The sequence below is a fragment of the Rhincodon typus genome, chromosome 10 (genome assembly GCF_021869965.1).
Source record: "Rhincodon typus isolate 14 chromosome 10, sRhiTyp1.1, whole genome shotgun sequence".
Lineage (NCBI taxonomy): Eukaryota > Metazoa > Chordata > Chondrichthyes > Orectolobiformes > Rhincodontidae > Rhincodon > Rhincodon typus.
Genome location: NC_063341.1, coordinates 78,705,578 through 78,722,023, shown reverse-complemented (window position 1 = coordinate 78,722,023; position 16,446 = coordinate 78,705,578). Strand labels below are relative to the sequence as shown.

Below are 16,446 nucleotides of genomic sequence, written 5' to 3'. Positions count from 1 at the left end.
GTGTTCTACAGGGAACTCTGAAAACCTGCAAGACACCATTACTAAAGGCTTATTGCAGTTCATTGGAAGATAGCAGGTAAGCCAAGAGTAAATGAAGGGCTTTGTGTAGTAGTTATTTCATTAAAAACTGCGTGATCGAATTAGATTTAATTAGGTCAATGACTTAACCAGATTTATAAGCATCAAACTGATAATAACTGAACTGGGAAGAGAGTTTGTTTGCGGAAGGACATGCAGGTGACGAAACTGAACTGCATTATCCACAGATTCAGTTTTAAATGACAGGAGCAGTTAAACATGTTTCCTGACTGACTTAAAGGCACTGAAGGGGGAATTGCAGTGGGTGGGAGGGAGTGTGGTGGCAGTGGTGGTGGTAGTGGTGGGTGAAGGGCAAGGGTGTCAGCCAATCAATATTATTTTTTTTTGGCCAGGTCAGGCTGGTGGATACTCTTCCTTCTCTTGCTAATGCATTGCACTAAAGGCAGTTACCTCACGGATCCAGCTTTTCTCACCTCCTCTAATACGTAGCATTTCTGGCACCCCGAGAATCCCAATTTACAGATTTTCAAAATAAAACATGAGCTGAAATGGCACCATGCATCCTCCCAAGTTATTTTACTTGTAATCCTGCAACTGGCCTTTAGTTATCTGCAGTTTATCTCAGTCTGAACTAGAACTTGCTGAATGAGAGACAGTTTTGATGGTGGTTCTCATTTCTTAATTTAATCCATAACCACCTCTGTATAAATTCTCCAATCTCTCTGAAGCCTTGACAACTTGAGTGTGCCCAGAACTGAGCGCATTACTTCAGGTGATTTCTGACCAGTGATTTGTGTAGATGTAACGTAACTTTTATGCTTTTTATATTTGGTTCCAAGTTCAGAAAGTTCATTGAGGGCGGAGTATTGTTTTAAGCTTTCTTTGATTAAAGATTAATTTTTAAATATATATTTTGAATAATGATTTGCATTTGTTTTTACATTGAAAATTACAGATTTAACCTTATTCTGGACCAAATCAAAACTGTCATTAATGATGATACCAGGTACATTAAAGGCTGTTTGAACATGAGGACACAGAAATGCTATGCTGTCAGACCAAATATTAACGAGTTCCTTGATATTGCTCGGCGAACGTACACAGAGATTGTTGATGATGTAGCAGGTATTGTTTCCATATTTTGATAATGCTGTGCCTGACAAGTGAAGGTGAAACTGTTCATAAACAAATTTAAATTTTTAAACTGGGTAGGATTTGCACGTTAAAATTGTACTGCTATAAATTCAGGCAAATACATTTCTGCTAATTGTATTTGCATAATTACAAACAGTACATTTTCCATGAAGCAGATGCTGCAATAGGGCAAAGTAATACCATATTTCTTCATTCTTCCATTAGAAGTACCTTATATACACAAGTAATCATTGATCTCATGTAAAAGTCAATCCCAGACCTTTGGCCAAAAAAATCTAAAATCTTTCTATTTACCATCTGCTCGCTGCTAAAGTCAAACATGTCCTGATGTTTTTTTGTATTTTGTATTTGCGTTGTTGGGAAGGGCTTACACAGGTACAAAACCTACATATTCATTCATAAGTGGTTGTTCAATTCTTCATGTTGGGAGAATTGTAAACGTGCTTCTTGATTACCTTTTAGGGGTGGTATTGGCAAGATCAGTCTCCAATCTGGCATCAATACTAAAGCAAGATGATTAGAAAGGGTGGGTTCAACTTTCTGAAAATGGTACTTGAGTAAAAGACAGCCCTTACTTGTTGGCTAGAACGTTAGTCTCAGAAACTCGACTTTTACCATGAGGACATATGGTATGTAGGAGTGGTAAACTGATGTAGTTAATTTTGTGGTCAGTGGCGAACAAAGGCAACTCACAAACATCTAAAGTCTGTGGCATGTATTTCCCTTTTACCAACGACAGTTTAAGTCTGGAGTAAAGCCAGAATGATCTCCAGGAGTCAGGGAGTAGTGATATCATCAAGCTCAGCATTCAGTAACATTGAAGGACTCACACACAGCAAACAAGGACTTTCAAAAGACTGAATCTATCACTCTTCACTTAATTTTTAATCTGTATCTTCACAGTGATTTTGATTATATCATGATAGAAGCTAAAAAGTTGTAAATAAACTTCATCAAAATTAATTTATAATTCAACATTTTATGTATCTTTTAATCATGTTGGAGAAATTTGAAATCAACTTTCAAGATCAGTGATGTGTTTAATGGTTATTAGTGCACATTTAGACTTCAGTCAACCAGATGTAACCTTTTGACGAATTTTTACAGCAATCTAATAGCATAAAGTGGAGGTTTCATCAGTTCAGTGATTGCTTAGGGATTACGCTCTAAGAGGACTTCAACATTGCAACCTCTAGTGTAGTGTTGAGTGAGAGACAGCATATTCTAGATTCTCATGGGATGAGGCCGGGGTGGGGAGATTTTAAAACTGGTGAATTCCATGTTTAGGCCATCAGGTGGTGGGCTCCCAAGGCGGAATATGAGGTGTTGCTCCTCCAGTTTGCGGGTGGTGTCATTGTGACACTGGAAGAGGCCAACACTGGAGGAGGCCCAGGATGGATATGTCACCCAGGGAGTGGGAGGTGGAGTTAAAATGCTTGGCGACCAGAAGATGTTGTCATTTGTCATGATGCTCGACGAAACGGTCTCCCAGTCTACGCATGATCTCTCTAAGGTAATCATTATTGCTTAGTTAAATACCAGAGATTTCAAAATGTCTATGCTTGTCTTACAAAATTCCTGTGTTCTGTGTTAAATCAGATGAGGTTGAAATAAATTGTGTAAAATAACACTGAAATTGCAGCATAGAAACAAGCCAGACCTGAAACATCGCCTTTCCTGTTCCTCTGTTGCTACCTGACCTGCTGTGTTCCTCCACCTCCACAGTGTATTTACTGTGACTCCAGCATCTGCAGTTCTCATTTTGCCCCACAGGTTTATGCTTGTGTTTAAGCTCCACATGAACTACCTCCTCAGCACCGTTGCATTACATCCAGACCCATCAGCATATCCTGTTTCTTTCTCCCTCATATGCTTATCTAACTTTCCTTTAAGTATGTCTTTGCTACTCGCTCCCGTCACTTAAAGGAAAAGATTGCTGCATGTGGGACATTGCTACATGTATTGGGATTTGCTGTCCAAATATTGGTCACCATGTTTTCTACGTTATATCCCACTACTGCTTAAAAGCACTTCATTGGCCATAGAACTTTGGAACACCTTGAGGCGTGACTTTTAAAAGGATTCTTCCTTTGGTGCTTTCTTTCTGTCTGCTAGTCCATTCAGTATATTCACTCCACTGGATTAAAACATCGCAGATCAAATCGTAATTGACATCTCTGAACATTTCACCATCTTCTTTAGACAAGAGATGCTTCTATAATCAATTTTATGTTAAGCTGAAGGCATCCTTTTTGTCACTTTTTCATTTTGAACTGAGTAGGAATGATATCACAGCTGGGAGAAAAATATAACCTGCCTCTGAAAACCAGCTTCAGTACTGCCCGAGGATTCTTCATTCAGCTGAATTGTGAGGGAGCTTCATTCTCTAATGGGCAGTTGCCATCAGAGTTTATGAAGGTGCGTTAATCAATTCAACTTCTGTTATATATGACACTGTTTTGTAACACATCATTAAATTCCAAAACGTCCTAACTATGATGATGAATATCTTTCTGATGATGAACATTTTGGGGATGGCAATCTTTATAGTTGAAAAATGTGGCTGTATTTCCTGTTTTCACCAAGAATAACCTGCATTTCTATGGTGCCTTTCACTTAGTAAGACTTCCTGAAGTGCATCGCAGTGTGATATCAAACAACATTTGACATAAGGCCACCTAAGGTGTTAAGAGATACGACCAAAAACTTGGTCAAAGAAATAGGTTACAAGGAACTCCTTAAAAAAGTGATAGCACTCTCATTTTGAGTCAGATGATTGTGGGTTTAAACTCAAATCTGGAGATTTCAGCCAAAGTATGGCCTAATATTCCAAGTCCAGCATTGAGAGAAAGCTGCAGTACAAAGGTGTAATACTGAGGGAGTGCTTCGCTGTCAGATGAGCAGTGTGAGGGAGAACTGCTGGCTTTTTGACGAGATGTGGGGGACCTCAGGAGGAGACTGTGATGGCACATCCATTTGGCACTTCTGGCTGAAGTTGCTTGCAAATGTTTCAGCCTTGTCTTTTTGCATGGATATGCTGGGCTCGCCCATCATTGAGGATATTGTTTAATTGTCCAACACCATTCATATCATTCATATCTGGATGTGGCAGGATTGCTGAGCTTAGACCTGATCCCTTTGTTGTAGGACTGCTTCTATTGACAATTGAATGGTGTTTCTGTTGCTTGTCGCTTCAACACGTTGGTACTTCATTTTTAGGTATGTCAGGTTTTATTTCTAGCGTGCTTTCCTGCATTCTTCATTGAACCAAGGTTGATATTCTGGCCATGAGGTTACAGACTGCTGTTTACAAATTTTTTTTTTGATAGTGAGTGGTTTAGGATGGATGTGATATATGCTCTATACTTCTTCCTTTTATCTACTGTCTTTTCTCCCTGTTAGAATGCATCCCCAATATATTAGTAGTTTTGTACTAAGCCACGTGAACTTAGTAGATAAAGTTAAACGAAAACATGATCACAATGATGCACTTTCAACTTGTATAGCTACACATCATGTATATTGAGCAGGTAGAGTTTAGATACTTGACACTGCCAAGAGCGTTTAGCAGTTTGTTTGCATCCTGTATAGATTGCAAAATGGGCGTCCTGGCTTGACATGTTCAGAGTCCTGCAGAAAGCTTCTATTATAAGTTATGAATTCCTTTCTAGGTCACCGTAACGAAGAACACTTACAACTTCACTACAGCTGACTTAATTAAAATGAATGAGCGGTGCCAAGAGTCTTTGCGGGAGATTTACCATATGACCTATCTGTAAGGAGATTAACAATATTCATAATGCAACTTTTGTTCTTTCAAGAAAGCTGGAATGTTCTCATAACAGGTGTCATTAAGCCAAAATGAAATGAAGCTGAAAATGAAATGCAGTGAATGGAAGTCTGTTGTAGCTCAGTGGGTAGTGCTCTTGCCACTATATCAGAATGAAGTAAGTCTTGCTCTATTGGTTTGAGTGGAAAATCCATGCTGAAATTGTAGCACTTATTTCTTTCAGATGAGATGCTAAACTAAACCCTCGCCTGCCTCGCATTTGGGTGTAAAGGATCCCGCATCACTCTTTCAAAGAAGAGTGTGGGAATTCTCTCTGGTGACCTGGTCAATATTTATCCTTCCGCTAAAATATATTGCTTAATCTTAATTGCATTTCTAATGGTTGAACCTTGCTGTGTGTAAATTGGCTGCCATGTTTCCTCTGCTACTCTAAACTAATTCACCAGCTGTAAAGTCCTTTGACACTTACTAAGACATTAAGTGCAAGCCTTTCTTTTAATGCATTTCATAATGTCAGACTCATATGCATTATTCTTATTTGAGTTGCTCGTCTGGTACTTGTATACAATTTAAATTAACCTAGTTGACTTAAGTTAGTGTCAGTATAACACTTAATAGGGTGGTTTCTGTTGCTCATTTGTCATGATGCACTAATTAGGAATATTTTGTTTTGCTAATGACTTGAAATGCAATTTTTTTCCCTTTCTCCAGGGTAGTTTGCAAACTCCTGAGTGAGATCTACAGACATATCCATTGTTTGTACAAGCTGTCAGATGCAGTCTCCATGTTGGACATGTTGCTGTCCTTCGCGCACACCTGCACTCTTTCAGACTATGGCAAGGGTTTTTTCTTCCTGTCAATCTTTGTGTTACAAGTAGTGGTGTTTAAAATAAGTGTCTGAGAAAGAAACTAAATGTAATTAATCATTGCACAGATGAGAAGTTTTACACAAATCTAATTGTAAATCATAATCTAGCAATTAACTACATTGTAAGATTTTCAGTTACATTTTTAAAAAGTTATGATTCCGTAAAACTGTACAGTGCTGTGGTTGGTTCGTTAATTCGCAGACATTTCAGTACCCTGCAGGGTAGCATAATAAGTGCAGCCTCTGATGAAGTGCTGTTGTGTTTTCCCGCCTGTTATTTAAACTCTGGGGCCCTCAGGGTAATGAAACGTCTGCGAATTAACAAACCAGCTCAGCGAGCAAACCAACCACAGAATCCACAACCCGAGCTACAAATCTACTCAAGAACCTTGAAACTGAACAGTCTTTCTCAGTAAAGACAAGGTTGAAGAGTGACCTAATAGGGTCTAATAGTAAAAATTATAAAGTGGTTGGATAAGATAGATGCAGAGAACGAGTATTCATATTCATGGGTAATTAAAACTAGGGGCCATACGTATATGATAGTCACTAATAAATCCAATAAGAAATTCAGGAGACATCGCTTCTCGGAGTGGGGAAAATGTGGAACTCTCTTGATGGAATGGTTGTAGTGGACGGCATAGATGCACTTTTGGGGATGCTAATAAACAAATGAGAGAGAAAGAAATATGAATTACAGTGATAGAGTGAAGAGAAGAAGGATGAGACATGGATAATATTTCTTCAGTGCAGCGCAACAAATAGTTGAAAGTTAGGAGAAGTAGTGAGGAGGTTTGAGAAAATCAAGGAAGGCAAGGAAAATTGGGAAGGTCAGGATGCTGAGGTCACTTTGCTGATTTGATTGAAATGCATAGGTCTACATTCTGTGTAGTTTGCTGTCCTGCCTCCTGAACATATTGGCTCATGCATTTCAGGAACCCTTTGGCACCTGGTCCTAATTGCCATTTTTCATGTATAAGCCCATATTATGAGCTGAACAAGCTATTAAGCTGCAGTTGGCCAACACAGTAGAGTCTTAACTTGTATCTTTGACATTCACCCGTGTATTCCTTTATTCATTCATGGAATGAGGGTGTCGCTAGCTTGGTAGAATTTATTGTCCATCTCTAATTGCCCAGAGGGCAGTTAAGAGCCAACCACATTGCTCTGGGTCTGCAGTCACATAGACCACACCAAGTAAGGATGGCTGTTTCCTTCGCTAAAGGATGTTAGTTAATCAGATATTTTTTCTAACAATTGACAGTGGATTCAAGGTCATCATTAGATTCTTAATTCGAGATATTTATTGAATTCAGGTTCCACCATCTGCCGTGGAGGGATTTGAACCTGGGCCCCCAGAACATTATCTGGGTCTTTGGATTAACAGTCCAGCAATAATACCACTAGGCCTTTGCATCCCCAATAATAATGTTTCCACAGGGCTGGATACATAATCAGGAGTGAAAAATGATTATCTATTGCTGTAGCCCTGATGAGACCAATTATAGGACTCCAACATTTGGCCTGAAAATGTAGGAGGAGGAGTTTACATTTAGGCTTTCACCGTTCAAGTAGATTGTGGTGATCTGTTACTAAGCCCCATTCACCTGCCTTGAACTTCTATTCCTTGATAATTGAGCAAATAATTCATTTTGGAGGTGCTCTGATCTGCACCAACAAAGATACAAGTCTTTAGCTGCTTCAGTTCACTTCAAGACATAAAGAAGTGCATAAGTACACTCATTACAGCAAGGGCTTCGAACACCAACAGTGTCTTAGATGGAATGCTGTAGATTTTGGCTAGTCAATCTCTAGCCAAACTGTTCCAGTATAGAAGCAGCTCACGACAGAATGCCTGCTTGTCTACTCTACTTTAAGATATTTCTAAAAACTACTTCTTTAACCAACTTTTGGTCGCTATTTTAATAACCCATTGTGTGGCTCAGTGCTACATTCGGTGAGGTTGTGCTCATGTGTAACATCTTGGAATGTTTTGTTATGTGAAATGTGCAATATAAATTCAAATTGTTTTTGAAAGATCCAGTCTGACTGAAATCAGCTACCTCCTGTCAAGTAGTGTTACCTGATCTGCATGGATTTTTGCACTCCTGAAAGGGTGGAGGAAACTGATTCAGTGATAACTTTCAAAAGGGAATTGGATAAATACTTAAAACAGAAACAATTGCAGGGCTTTGCAGAAAGTGCAGGAGAAGTGACTGATTATGACGTTCTTTCAAAGAACTGACACAGGCATAATGAGCCTTTGAGTCTATAATAACTAATGATTTGATATACATTTGAATCCCTAATCCGAACTTTGCAACTTTCAGCGATTAGCAGTTGTGAAGGTACAGAAGTATTGTTGCTGTTTGCTTGCAACATGCACCAGTAAAAAGCTCATGGGTTCTTCTGATTGGCCAGTGGAGAATGGACAGAAATCCATGTGTTTATCCAGGGTTTTGACTCAATATTATACTGAACCACTGAGGAAATTCAGGCAGTTAACATCAAAATCCAACCAGGTTTTCATGATTGATTGTTCTTCATTTTGCTCTAGTCCGTCCAGAGTTCACTGATACCTTGGCCATTAAGCAGGGACGACATCCTATTCTTGAAAAGATATCGATGGAGAAACCTGTTGCTAATAATACCTACATCTCCGATGGGAACAACTTCATCATTGTAACTGGGCCTAACATGAGCGGAAAGTCAACCTATCTTAAACAGATTGCTCTGTGTCAAATTATAGCACAGATTGGTGAGTAGGAGCACAGTAGAGGGAAATTAGATTTGACCAGAAGGTGCAAAATAGAACTTCAGTTGCGGCAGTGGTCAGACAGCGTAGAACTGTGGGTGGGAACTTTGGAGTGATGAGGCAGTGAATGTAGAGTGACAGAAAGGATAAACTGATTATCCATGTGGTATTGTCTGTTATAAGCACTGATCTGATCTGTTACTGCTTCATCATTAGTATCCTTGTTAATTTCTAGTTGAAACACTGTGGGAGCCCCCTCACTTTAAGGATTGCAGTTTTTCAGCAAGAGCTTCTCAGGGCTGTTAGGAAATGAGTATTAGTTACATTGCAAAAACAAATAATAATAAACATTATTTTCTAAAGACTTACATTTGAACATTCACGATCCTGGGTATATCTATGTATCAAGTTAAATTTAGTTTATAAGAGCATTTTCACATGACCTCATATCTCAATGTTCATTCACCGTCAGTTTATTTATTTTTAAACCTCAAAACCACTGTTAATAGTGCTCTCAGTGACTTGGTGTCAAATTTTATTTCACCTCTTTCCCTCAGTGCAGGGTGCAAGAGGTGCTTTTTGCTTTCTTTTTGGTTCATAGTTTGTAAGGCTACATTGTTCAGCTTTAACTGAGCAGGAAGAGGAAGTCAGCACAGGACAAACTGAGGCACAGGATCGGAGATCCAGTACTTCACCTTTAACTGGGCAGAGGAAAGGAAATCAGCAACAGGATAAACTGAGCCCCAGGATTGGATGGACAGCAGCAAGACGGGAGATAGCAAGGGGTTATATTAAGAGGAGAGTCCTAGTTTAACAGCTGCAGCTTCAGGTGTCTGCTGATAGAGAAAGCAAATCAGACAATGACACCACAGGAAATTGGTGTGTTGATTGGTTCAGGATTTTAATAAGTGTATTTTTTTGAAAGAAGGGATTAACTGAGAATAAAAACAAAAATAAGTGGAAGTCATGGTCAATATAATAAAGTTACACAAGTAAGCAAAGTAGGGTAAGTTAACATAGGGAAGTAAGTTAAGAATATTCCTACAGAAGCATAATTATTTATTTTTAAAGAAAAGAGTGACTAAGGGTCTTAAAGAAAGTCATAGCAGCAGAGCTTACACCCGTGATATGCTCCGGCTATGCCATGTGGCAAATAATGGAAACTTCAGTTATCCCTGGTGGCTGCATGTGCAAGAGGTGTCCAGCTGCAGCTACTAGTTAACAGCATTTTGGAACTGGAGTTGCAGGTGAGTTTACTGTGAAGCATTCATGATGCTGAACAGGTCTTGGTGGGCATGTGCAGTGAAGTGGTCACACTGCAAGTGAAGACTGAGCAGGCAGAAAGGGCATGGGTGACCGTCAGGCAGAGTAGAAGAAGGCAGGTGCCCCCTGTGGCCATCTCCTTTCAATAGATATATTGTTTTAGATACTAAATAAAAACCGAAAGAACTGCAGATGTTGTAAATCAGGAACAAAAACAAAGTTGCTGGAAAAGCCCAGCAGGTCTGGCAGCATAAAAACAGGGTTAACGTTTTGGGTCCGGTGACCCTTCCTCAGACCCCAAAACATTAACTCTGTTTTTTCCCTTCACAGATGCTGCCAGACCTGCTGGGCTTTTCCAGCAACTTTGTTTTTGTTCTTGTTTTAGATATTGTTGGGGAAGATGACTATGCAGGGGAAAGCAGTGGGAACCAACTACATGGCACCATGGTGGGTCTGCTGCACACGAAGGGAGGAAGAACAATAGCAGGGCTATAGTGGTAAGGAATTCAATGTAAGGGGAATATACAGACATGTCTGTGGCTGCAAAAGAGACTCCATAATGGCATGTTGCCTCCCTGGTGCCACAGTAAGGATGTCACCGACCAGGTGCAGGGCATTCTGAAATGGGGAGGACAAACGTGTAGAGACTGTGGTACATATTGGTACTGATGACATATGTAGAAAAAGGATGAGGTCCTGCAAACTAGGACGTAGATGAAAGAACAGGACCCAAAAAGTAGTAATCTCTGGATTACGTCTGGTTCCATATGCTAGTGTACACAGAAATACGAGGTTAGTCCAGATAAATGTGAGGCTGAACAGATGGCGCTGAAGGGAAGGTTTTAGATTTCTGGGACATTGGAATGATTTTTGGGGCAGTAGGACCTGTACAAGGCAAACGGATTACACATGAAAGGGAGGCTTATGGCAGATACCGAGGGCTCAAAGTCACAGAAGCCCTGGAGGATTGCAGAATGTGCAAGGGCAAACTTTAAGAGGAAATTAGGAGCACAAAAGCAGGTACAAAAGAATAATGACAGGTAAAATAAAGGAAAACCATCAGTTATTTTACACGTGCATTAAGGATAAGAGAATAACCAGGGAAAGAGTAGGCCCAATTAAGGACCATAGTGGGCATTTGTGTGGAGCCAGAGGATGTTGGTAGGATTCTAAATGAATACTTTTCGTTGGTGTTCACTAGCAAGAGGTTATAGAAATCAGGGAGGAGGACTGTGATTTACTTAAAGAAATTAGCACGGACAAAGAGGAGGTTCTGAGTGGACTGCCAGACTTAAAAGTAGATACATTTCTTCCAGTCCTGGAAGTCTATCCCAGGCTGTTGAGTGAGGCAAGAGAGAAAATAGCAGGGGTGCTTGTGATAATTTTCAGTTCCTGTTTAGCCACTAATGTGCCAGAGGATTGTAGGACAACCAGTGTATTACCATTATTTGAGAAAGGAAAAATGGATAAACCAGGAAACTACAGACCATTCAGTTTAACCTTAGTGGTGGGGAAACTGTTGGAAGCTATTCTGAGCAACAGAATTAATCTTCACATGGTGAGCAGAGATTAATAAAGAACCGTCAGTATGGGGAGGTCATGTCTGACCACTTGATTGAATTTTTTCGAAGAGGTAACTAGGTGTGTGGATGAGGCAATGCATTTGACTTGTTCCACTTGGACTTCATAAAGCTTTGGATAAGGCCCTGCCTGGGAGACTGATGGTGATGGTAAGAGCCCATGGGATCCAAAAATATTTAGCTAATTGGATCCAAATTGGCTGAATGGCAGGACGCAAAGGGTGACGGTCACAGGGTACTTTATGACTGGAAGCTTGTTTCTAGTGGGTTTCAGCTGGGATCAGTGTTGGGGCCCTTGCTGTTTATTTTTGTATTCATAACTTTAGACTTGAATTAATTGATTTAGACTTAAATGTAATAGGGTTGATCAGTAAGTTTACAGATGAAATGAAAATTGTTAAGATGGTAAATAGTGAGGAGGATAGCCTTAGATGACAGGTGGATACAGATGGGCTGATCAGTGGCAATTGAAATTCAATCTGGCTAAGTGTGAAATGATGCACTTGGGCATGAGAAACAAGGCAAGGGAATACACGATGGACAGTTGGACCCTAAGAAGCACCGAGGATTAGAGGGGCCTTGGTGTGCATGTCCACTGATATCTTAAGGTAGCAGGACAAGTAGATCAAATGTTTAAGAAGGCATATGGGGTATTTGCCTTTATTAGCTGAGGCATAATGTTTAAGAGCAGAGAAGTCATGCTGAAATTCTATTAAACATTGGTTAGGTCACAGCAAATATACTGTGTGCAGTTCTGGAATCCACATTATAGGAGGGATGTGATTGCCCTGGTGAAAGTGCAGAGGAAATTTACCAGGATGTTGCCTTGGCTAGAGAGTTTTGGTTATGAAGAGAGATTGGATCGATTGAGGTTGTTTTCTTTGTAGCAGAGGAAACTGAGAGGGAACATAACTAAAATGTATGAAACGATGAGGGGCATAGATGGCGTTGAGACAAAGAAACTTTTCCCCTTGATGGAGAGATCAGTGATCAGGAGCATGGATTTAAGGTAAGGGAAGGAGGTTTAGAAGAGGTGTGAGAAAACCTTTTCCCCCCAGGGAATGATGGGAATCTGGAACTCACTGCTTGTAAGCAGTGGAGGTAGAAACCCTCATAACATTGAAGAAGTATTTAGATGTGCTGTTGCGATGTCAAGGCATACACGCCTATAGGTCAGTTGCTGGCAAATGGAATTAGAACATTTAGGTCATTGTTTTTGTCTGGTGTAGACTTAATTGAATGAAGGGACTTTTTCTGTCCTGTAGACCTCAATGATAATCTCTATAAGCACTCAAGGATGGTTTGCTTCATGAAAGGTCCTACCTAGACTACACCTCCTCTCACCCACCATCCTGCAAGAATGTGCTCCCTTACTCCAAATTCCTCTGCCTCCGCAGCATCTGCTCCCAAGATGGGGCTTTCCACGCCCGAACATTCCAGATGTCCTCTTATTTCAAGGACTGCAACGTCACCCCTTCAGTGGTTGAAAATGCTCTTGACTGCATCTCTTGCGTTTCCCGCACCTCTGCCCTCACATCCTCTCCCCGCAAGAAAAACCAAGACAGAATTCCCCCTTGTCCTCACATATCACCCCACTAACCTCCAGATTCAACGCATCATTCTCCGCCACGTCTGCCACCTGCAATCTGACCCCACAACCAAGGATATATTTCCCTCCCCATCCCTATCTGCCTTCCGTAGTGACCGCTCTCTCCATGACTCCCTCTGTTCTACACTCCCTGGCACCTTTCCCTGCAACCGCAGGAAGTGCTACACCTGCCCCTACACCTCCCCCCTCACCTCCATCCAAGGAACCAAAAAAACTTTCCACATCCGCTAATGTGGTCTACTACATCTGCTGCTCCCAATGTGGCCTCTTGTACATTGGTGAGACCAAGCGGAGCATCGGAGACCGCTTTGTAGAGCACCTGCGCTCTGTTCATAGAACATAGAACATTACAGCGCAGTACAGGCCCTTCGCCCCTCGATGTTGCGCCGACCTGTGAAACCAATCTGAAGCCTATCTAACCTACACTATTCCATTATCATGCATATGTTTATCCAATGACCATTTAAATGCCCTTAAAGCTGGCGAGTCTACTACTTTTGCAAGCAGGGCATTCCACGCCCTTACTACTCTCTGAGTAAAGAACCTACCTCTGACATCTGTCCTATATCTATCACCCTTCAATTTAAAGCTATGTCCCCTCGTGCTAACCATCACCATCCGAGGAAAAAGGCTCCCACTGTCCACCCTATCTAATCCTCTGATCATCTTGTATGTCTCTATCAAGTCACCTCTTAACCTTCTTCTCTCTAACGAAAACAGCCTCAAGTCCCTCAGCCTTTCCTCATAAGACCTTCCCTCCATACCAGGCAACATCCTGGTAAATATCCTCTGCACCCTTTCCAATGCTTCCACATCCTTCCTGTAATGCAGTAACCAGAACTGTACGCAATACTCCAAGTGCGCCGCACCAGAGTTTTGTACAGCCGCAACATGACCTCATGACTCCGAAACTCAATCTCTCTACCTATAAAACCTAAAACACCGTACGCCTTCTTAACAACCCTATCAACCTGGGTGGCAACTTTCAGTGATCTATGCACATGGACACCGAGATCTCTCTGCTCATCCACACTACCAAGAATCTTACCATTAGCCCAGTACTCTGTATTCCTGTTACTCCTTCCAAAGTGAATCGCGACAAATGACAACACCTTCCAGTCACGAACCACTTCAACTGTCCCCCTCCCACTCCCTGGGCGACATGCCCTTCCTGGGCTTCCTCCAGTGTCACAATAATGCCACCGGAAACCTGGGGGAGCAGCACCTCACATTCCGCCTTGGGAGCCTATGACCCAATGGTCTTAATGTGGATTTTACCAGTTTCAAAATCTCCCCACTCCTGGCCTCATCTCATGACCAACCCTCCCTCTCATTCCCGCCTCCTTGACCTGACACAACCTGTCTGTCTTCTCTCCCACCTATCTGCTCCTCCCACTTCACTGACCAATCCCCACCATTGCCTACCTGCACTCACCTATCACCATCCCACCTACCTTCCCCAGCCCCACCCCCTCTTCTCTCTATTTGTTTCAGAGCTCCCTTCCCTCTCCCCCATTTCTGAAGAAGGGTCCCGACCCGAATCGTCAACTTTCCTGTTCCTCTCATGCTGCCTTGCCTGCTGTATTCCTCCAGTTCCACACTGTGTTATCTCTGACTCCAGCATCAGCAGTTTTTACCATCCGTTTATAAATGCAAGTTGTTTCAGCTGGACCAAGAATTAGCTTATTATTTACATTGCCAAGAACTGCATGTGTGGTCATTAGGGGATATTGTTGAAACTGTCATGTTTTTCTTTATTTTTCACATTTTTGGTTGGAACTGTGAACTAAAGTTGAGAATTGAACTTTGAACAGCAGCTTATTTAAAAAAGAAACAGAACAAACAATCTATGTTTGCAAATGGGAACTGGCCTGGAAAGATAATTACAGTTAATTATTGTTCTAAGAACACTGCAGTCATTTCAGCATTAGGATGGGTTATGTCAAGGACTGGCAGCTGGTTGGATACTGCATTGGTCAATCAAGTGGAGGCCAGTGCTGACCAGCCAACCACAGAAAGTGATGAAAAAGAAAGAGCAACAACAGATTGGATTGGTTTTGACTGAAATTTTGAGTGGAGGGCATTGTGCTCAGAAGCTGCCGGACTGTAAAACTTTTTTTTTCAGTTCTACTGTCTCTAATTTTATATCCAGTTAAGAAAATATTGAATGTTCTGGGGAAAGAATCCCAGTTTTCAAGTGTTATGATACTGTGGCTTAAGATGTGTATTTCGTCCTGGGCTTTTTTGAAGACAGGTTTTAAGGCAGATGTAGCGAGCAGTCTACCAGAGCTACTAGAGTAAACAGCTTTAGCTGTCTTGGTTTTTGTTAAGTTGGAACGATAGAAACAGCCTGAATGAGCTCCCACAGAAACAGGATTTTTAGTTTTAGCTTTCAGCAGCTGCTGTTGGGGTATTGAATAAGTGGAAGCTTTTTTTTTCCCTCTCTCAGTTACAGCTGAAAGCTAGGGTTTCTCCGTCTGCTATGGGAGTTGCCCATGAGATAATCTGTTTTCTGAATTTGCCTTTTGCCGAGTGTGTTTGCAGGATGTTATTATATTGGAACACTTAATTAATAATACTTATTGTATCCATTGTTCTGTTAAGTTTTCCAATAGAGTTGTTATTCCAATTCCTTGTTTCTTTTAGTGGATGAAAAAGTGTGTCTTGCTTTAAATTCGGTAGTTTCACCAATCATATTTCATCTGGAACGCAACACCTTACATTTACCTCAAAAATAACAAAAAGTTAGGGTCTAGACTACCTTCTGAACATTTTCAGGAGTTTGCCCTGACCCAAAACAATAAGAAATAAATGAACGTTCCTTGGAGCCTGCTAAAGACTGTTAGTATTGACCAGTAATTTCAGAATTCAAGCAAGATGCAATCCCTTGTGCCTGGAATACAACACATTATTGAAGAATTCCATAAAGACCTGGTACTCATTGTTGAAACAGTTATCGAACTGGCCAGATACAATTCTTTTCGCTTTTTAAAAAATGTATCCATTAATAGCGTCTGTCTGTCTATCTATGTGTGCAAGTGGGCTTCACAATCAGCGAAGATAGGATTTAAATCATAGACATTAATTCGATTTAGCTTTGCTCTACTAAAGTTAACAGGATTAATAATAAATTGTTAATTTTTGTTTAAGTTATAAACTTGTCTAATTTCTGTGATTCTTAGAGTCTGATTAGGAAGAAATGAGCAATTTTGAGGGTCTTTGAATGATTTAATTTCACTGTGTTGAGAATTTACCATTAACAACTCTGATTTGGTCTGGCTTGCTATCCCTGTGTCATAATGGTATGTAAATTGGAATAACAGAGATCAAGTATATTAAAAGTATTAAACAGGGCTTGTTTACTAATGTGCGAGGTAATTTATTTTA

The 16,446-nt window shown here is 40.8% G+C and overlaps 1 protein-coding gene across 1 annotated transcript in view; it reads left to right on the top strand.

Annotated features, from left to right (window-relative positions):
• msh4 (mutS homolog 4) overlaps nt 1–16,446 on the top strand; it is a 101,918-nt gene that overhangs the window by 73,175 nt on the left and 12,297 nt on the right. Inside the window, exons 9-14 of the mRNA XM_048601569.1 lie at nt 12–76; nt 995–1,164; nt 3,476–3,612; nt 4,866–4,969; nt 5,696–5,820; nt 8,410–8,610. Of these exons, the coding sequence (XP_048457526.1) occupies nt 12–76; nt 995–1,164; nt 3,476–3,612; nt 4,866–4,969; nt 5,696–5,820; nt 8,410–8,610 (802 nt within the window). The remainder of the gene's footprint in view (nt 1–11; nt 77–994; nt 1,165–3,475; nt 3,613–4,865; nt 4,970–5,695; nt 5,821–8,409; nt 8,611–16,446) is intronic.